Raw genomic sequence first — 6,085 nt, forward strand, 5'->3', positions numbered from 1 at the left:
CCTTTGTATATTTAGCCAGTCATATAGGTATATTTTTCTTTCTGGAAGTATAAACAAGAAACTTTAATCATTTTCTTTTCTCTTTCTTTTTTTGTTTTTTGGTTTGTTTGTTTGTTTGTTTAGATTTTTGTAATAGGATACATGCGCTCACCAGAAAGAGAGAGAGAGGAAAAATGAGAAATCGCCCCACTGGGGATGGCTACACTGCTCTTCCTTCTCCATTCTCCTCTTGGGATTTTGGGCAGGCACGCACATGTGCCCAGTACAACTTTCAAGCCACTGGGTCTAGGACTCAAACCATGTATCTACCATGTAGAATCCAGCAGCCTTAATCACCACGCCACCGGCTGATCCTATTTAAATTGTTTTTGTAGTTTTTTTGTTTGTTTGTTTAAAAGAAATTTTTGTTATAGGGCAAGTGTGCTTGCTGGAGAGATAGATGGAGACAGGGAGACAGAAAGCAAGAAATTACCCCCCAGGGGGATGGCTATGCGCAATCCCTTCTCTTCCATACTCCTCTTGGGATTTGGGGCACACATACACAAGCATCCAGCATGGGTTTTAGGTCGCTGGATCCTAGACTCAAATCGCAGTTGACTATGTGGGAGTCCAGCGACATAGCCATTATACCATCTGCTGGTTCCTAGATTTTTACGTTTATATATTTATTTCTTCCATGAGAAAGAGGGGAAGAAAGAGAGAGAGGCACCTCCAGTAGGGCCTTCACACCATGATCCACCCCAGCCTCAGCCGGCCTGGATCACAGGTATGTGCATACACACCCCATATATACAAGGAAGCCCTAAGACACCAACTGGGGTCCTTTCCTTGTGGGCCCCGATGCTTTCCCATTATCTGGCACCTCTTTGTAGTTCTTTTTCTTTTTTAAAGAATTATTTTATTGAACTTTATTTTATTTATTTATTTATTTTAATTTGACCAGAGAAGGACAGAGTGAGAGAGAGAGAGAGAAAGTGAGAAAGCAAGCCACCGGATCCAGGACTCAAACTGCAGTCGGCCATGTGGGAGTCCAGCGCCCTTAGCCACCATGCCACCTGCTGGTCCCATCTTTGTAGATTCTTAATTTTTTTATTTTTACTTTATTAAAAATAATACTAAAAAGTTACTAAAAATGTCTTAATAGCCACATAAAGGCTAAAAACAGAGCATAGAAAGTACTAGAAATTTATACAAATCTCCAAAAATTTCTGTGAATGATCACTAATGAAAAATAATGGGTTATGGGGCCGGCAGGTGGCAGAGTGGTTAAGGTGTCGTACTCCCACATGGCTGACTGCAGTTCAAGTTCCAGACCTAGCAGCTTTCTTTCTCACTTTCTCTTTCTCTCTCTGTCTCTCTCTGGTATATTTAAAAATAATAACAAATAAAAGTTAAATAAATAAAATAATCCTTTAAAAATAATGGGATTGGGAACCAGCAGTTAGTGTAATGGCTATGTCGCTGGACTCCCATGTAGTCAACCGCGGTTCGCGTCCTGGACCCGGTGGCTTAAAACTCACGCCGGGCACGTGTGCATGCGTGCCCAAGATCCCAAGAGGAGAATGGAGGAGAAGGGATTGTGGCGTGGCCATCCCCCCTGGGGGGTGATTTCTCGCTTTCCATCTGTCTGTCTTTCTGGTGAGCGCACACACCCTATAGCAAAAATCTCTAAAAAGAATGTATTATCTGTGAATGAATTAAATGTAAATGGGAGCCCTTAGTATAAATTATTCATTTACTGATTCAGCAAATATTTATTGAGTACCTATATTATGTTTTATTAAAAGAGCTAAGTGCCTGAATTCAAAGATATACATAAGACACTGCCGACTCAAGGAAATCACAATCCAGTTCGTTTACTTTGCAGAAAGGACGATGTCATTTATTTAAGCTACTCCTCTTGCTGTCTACTCCAACACTTTAAAGTCACAAGCATAAATTAATATTAAAATTAGAATAAAGATGATCTACTTTTATTTTCATTTTTTAAATAATTATTTATTCGATTTTATTTATTATTATTTTTTAATTTGACCAGAGAGAGAAAATGAGAAAGCAAGCCACCAGGTCCGGGACTCAAACCGTACTCAGCCACTTGGCAGTCCAGCACCTTAAACAACCATACCACCTACCGGACCCAATCTATTTTCCTTTGTATCCTATGTCCTTATAAGTGATTCCAGGTCATCTTAGTAATCATTTTAATGTAGAAACTAAAGTAAGAGTCTAGTTAATTCATTTGAGCAATTACCTTAAATATATATATATACTTATTGATAAGATAAAGAAACTAAATGTTTTGCAGAATTGTATCCTGATATTCATAACCACAAGGCACTCAGTGGTAGGCAAGTTAGCTTTCATTATTATTAATATCACACACACACACTCATTTACAAAATCCCTTGCCAACTTTGGAAGAATTCTTGGAAGGTAACTTTCTGTGGTGTATCATTCTAACTAATAAAATAAATGCTTTTGAAATCTTGATTTCTTAGTTTCTTTCTACCTCAAAAGCCCAACATTAAAGTGCTGTCATCTTAAAAAGAACAGACACCGGGTAGGCAGCAAATCTAGGTTTTAATCTTTGCAGTTTGTTGCCTCTGAAATACATTTAAAGTCCACTGAAGCCCAGTCATGGTGGCACACACGGCTGAGATGCTGCGCTCTGCAGGCTAGGACCACATGGGAAGCCTGACTTCAATTCCCAGTCCAACCTGAAGGTGGGTGTGGTGGTGTGTGCCTGTAATCCCAGCAATTTGGGAGGGGAAGGTAGGAGGATCATCTGTCAAGACTCTGTCTTTAAAAAAGATTAATTTATAATCGTATTCAAAAAGATAACACCAGGACCCAGCAGGGTGTGGTAGTTAAGGCCCACATGGCCTAACGCTTGAAAAATCACACTGGATGCGTGTGCATGTGTGGTCCAAATCCCAAGAGGTGAATGGAGTATGAACTGCAGTATAGTCATGCCCCTGGGGGCTGATTTCTCACTTTCCCTCTCTCTGTCTCTCTCCTCTCCAGTAAGCACACGTACCCTACAGCAAAAACCTAAAAAGAAATTAAAAAATATAACACCAACTGAAAAATCCCACATAAATATAAAACAGCTGATTCAAAATGGCACATAGAAAACCTATAGCCTTGTGTTGTGAAAATTGCCTAATCTTACAACAGCACAAGAGCTTGAAAAAGTTTTTCAAGCTATCTATCTCAGAGTTTTTTTTTCTGCACAGCATTTGAACATATTAAAATAATATGATATATAAAAGTCTGTGGTCATATTTAGGTAGGCTTAACACAAGAAAGTAATTAGATGATATACTTTCTTTAATTGCCAGAGGACACTCACCAGAGCCAGAGAGAATGAGGAGGAAAGCACCCCCACAATGGGGCATGATCACCCCACCATCCCTACTCCATTTCTCCATCCTGTTAGACTTGTGAGCACACTCACATGCACATGTACACGTGGTGAGTGTTTCAAGCCAGCTAGTTGGGGCTCAAACCCCATCCAACCATACTGGATCCAGTTCCTTTAGGGCCAGTCCTGAGATGGGTTTCTAAGGTTCCTATCAGCTCTAACTTCTGTGGGAGGATAGAAACTAGGTATCATTCATTGTTTCGTTGTTGTTCATTCTCATTCCATTGCAATGACAGCGATGTGATTTTATTATGAGTTCCCTAAAATTTACTAACTCCTTTCTGCAGGTATCTTTACCTAAAGGTTTACACCTTTTTAGGGTCTCATTTTTTCTACTGAATGTACAATGTACCACCTTCACACTCAAACGATCACATCCCCTAGTTTTCATTGGCTCTGGCTACTATCGTTTTATAATAGAACTCTTCCAAGACGCTAAGAAAACCTTAGAGCTCAGCAGTTTTTCAAGAAATGATAACGTTTTCATGGTTCCTACAGTCTACCTATAATGACAGTCCTTGTATAAAACACATAGATCTAGAAAGATGAAATCCATACACACGAGTTTCGCTTCCGTTTTTGTCTTAATTATAATATTCTGTGTCCATTTGCTGTTGTCTGGCCAGACGTGTCTATGTGGCTGCTGAAAGATCCACAGCTTCTCCTGTTTCTTCTTCTTTTGTTTCAGCTCCCTCACTTACTTTCTCACTCCTCATCTCTGTTTCCATCTTTTCTCCCGTCTCACCTGAGAAAGTAACCAAGGATGATAGTAAAAGATATTCATTTAGCATTAACAACAAATTACCTGACAATGTATTTTCAACAGGAGCAGTTCTTGATCTTTAGGTCTAAACAATAAGTTTCTCTGGTGGTGTCAAGAAAGGTGATCGCCCTCATTATCTCAGAGTCTCTGAACGTCCCCTCCTAAGTCGACATCTCTAAGTCTTGGTATTCTCTTAGAAAACAAATTCTCTCTACAAAGTCAGAATGCAAAATTACTCAAGAAATTGCAGCAGAACATATTACAATAGTTTCATTTGTATCTAAATCAAAAGGTAGTCTAGAGTTACCCCAAACCTGTTTTATTTAGCTATTATGGTGTTTTAAAGAAAACAATTGTTAAACGTGTAAAAACTGCTAACATATAGGGGACCAGCAGGTGGCATGGTAGTTAAGGCACTAGACACCCACATGACCAACCATGGTTTGAGTCCCAAACCCCGTGGCTTGAAAATCACACGGGTGGGGACCAGCAGTTAGCATAATGGCTATGTCGCTGGACTCCCACATAGTCGACCGCAGTTCGCGTCCCAGACCCGGTGGCTTAAAACTCACGCCGGGCGCGTGTGTGTGCATGCCCAAGATCCTGAGAGGAGAACAGAGGAGAAGGGATTGTGGCGTGACCCTGCCCCCCCGGGGGGTGATTTCTCGCTTTCTGTCTCTATGTCTCTCTCTGTCTGTCTGGCGAGCGCACGCACCCTATAGTGAAAACCTCTCAAAAAAAAAAAAAAAAAGAAAGAAAGAAAAAAATCACAGGGGTGTGTGTGTGTGCCCTAAATCCTGAGAGAAGAACGAAGGAGAAGGGATTGTGACATGGCCATTCCCTGGGGGTGATTTCAAACTTTCCCTCTCTCTGTATCTCTCTGGTGAGCACACACGCCCTATGGCAAAAAACAAACAAACAAAAACTGCTAACAGAAATGTCTTAACTCTGGGGCTGATTAGTGGCTCAGGAGGAAAATATGAAGCTCTGTGAAGCTGACCCCTCCTGGCAGGTCAGGTCCCAGGTTCATGTCCAGAGACCTCTCTGACTATGCTGGGCCCCAAAATGCCCATGATCCCAGACTGATTAAGGTTGGGAATAAATCGTGATTGTGAGGAGACCCTGTTGGGTATGCTGTATCTCTGTATGTCTCACTCTCTATGTCTCTCTCATTCATGGAAGAAACAAATTAATTAAAAATAAAGTAAAAGTCTGAAATTGCACATTTGTATGCACATAGAAATCTGTGTCCCTGAGAAGCCAGTTTGGGCAACGTTGGCAGCATTTTCGTGGCTAGAGCCAAGCAGAGCTGCCTCTTTGGCTGGCAAGGTCCCTAGGACTTCACCAAGGTCCTTGGGACTCCCCAGTGTATTTCAAGGACCTCTCACTGCACTCAGCTTCAATATTGTAGGCTCCAAAATAATTTTTTCCAAAAAAAAACCTTTTTACTTTTTTACACGTGTAAAAACTGCTAACATATACATCATTCCTGGTGTAAAATAAATAAATAAATAAATGAAATTTATACACACACACACATTTACTTGCTTTTCCCTTGGTATTCCTGAAGCACGTCGTTCACATCTTTATTTAAGCATTTGCCTCAATATATTGCAGTAATTTGTTTATATTCAGCTTCCCCCTGCTAGAGTGTAAACCCCTCGAGGACAGGGACTAGCTCTTATTCATTCTGCACCCCAGCACCATCGTATGGCTGGGCATGCAAGAAATGCAGAATTCATAAATGAAAGAGTGAAGAACCAGATAGAGATTACGATTAGTGCTCCACTTCACTATACTGTACTGTGAAGCTCACATTTACCAAAATGGAAAGCATGCTCCAGAAGAAAACGTTCTTTTTGTTGGGGGGGGGGGGGGAGGGGTTTTCCTCAACGGGC

The 6,085-nt window shown here is 40.9% G+C and overlaps 1 protein-coding gene across 1 annotated transcript in view; it reads right to left on the reverse strand.

Moving 5' to 3' along the window:
• Window positions 1–3,398: 3,398 nt before the first annotated feature.
• ERICH5 (glutamate rich 5) overlaps window positions 3,399–6,085 on the reverse strand; it is a 31,102-nt gene continuing 28,415 nt past the window's right edge. The window contains exon 3 of the mRNA XM_006159720.3: window positions 3,399–4,169. Within this exon, the coding sequence (XP_006159782.1) occupies window positions 4,057–4,169 (113 nt within the window). The 3' untranslated portion in view covers window positions 3,399–4,056. The remainder of the gene's footprint in view (window positions 4,170–6,085) is intronic.

Source organism: Tupaia chinensis, unplaced genomic scaffold, assembly GCF_000334495.1.
Source record: "Tupaia chinensis unplaced genomic scaffold, TupChi_1.0 Scaffold000646_1, whole genome shotgun sequence".
Classification (NCBI taxonomy): Eukaryota; Metazoa; Chordata; class Mammalia; order Scandentia; family Tupaiidae; genus Tupaia; species Tupaia belangeri.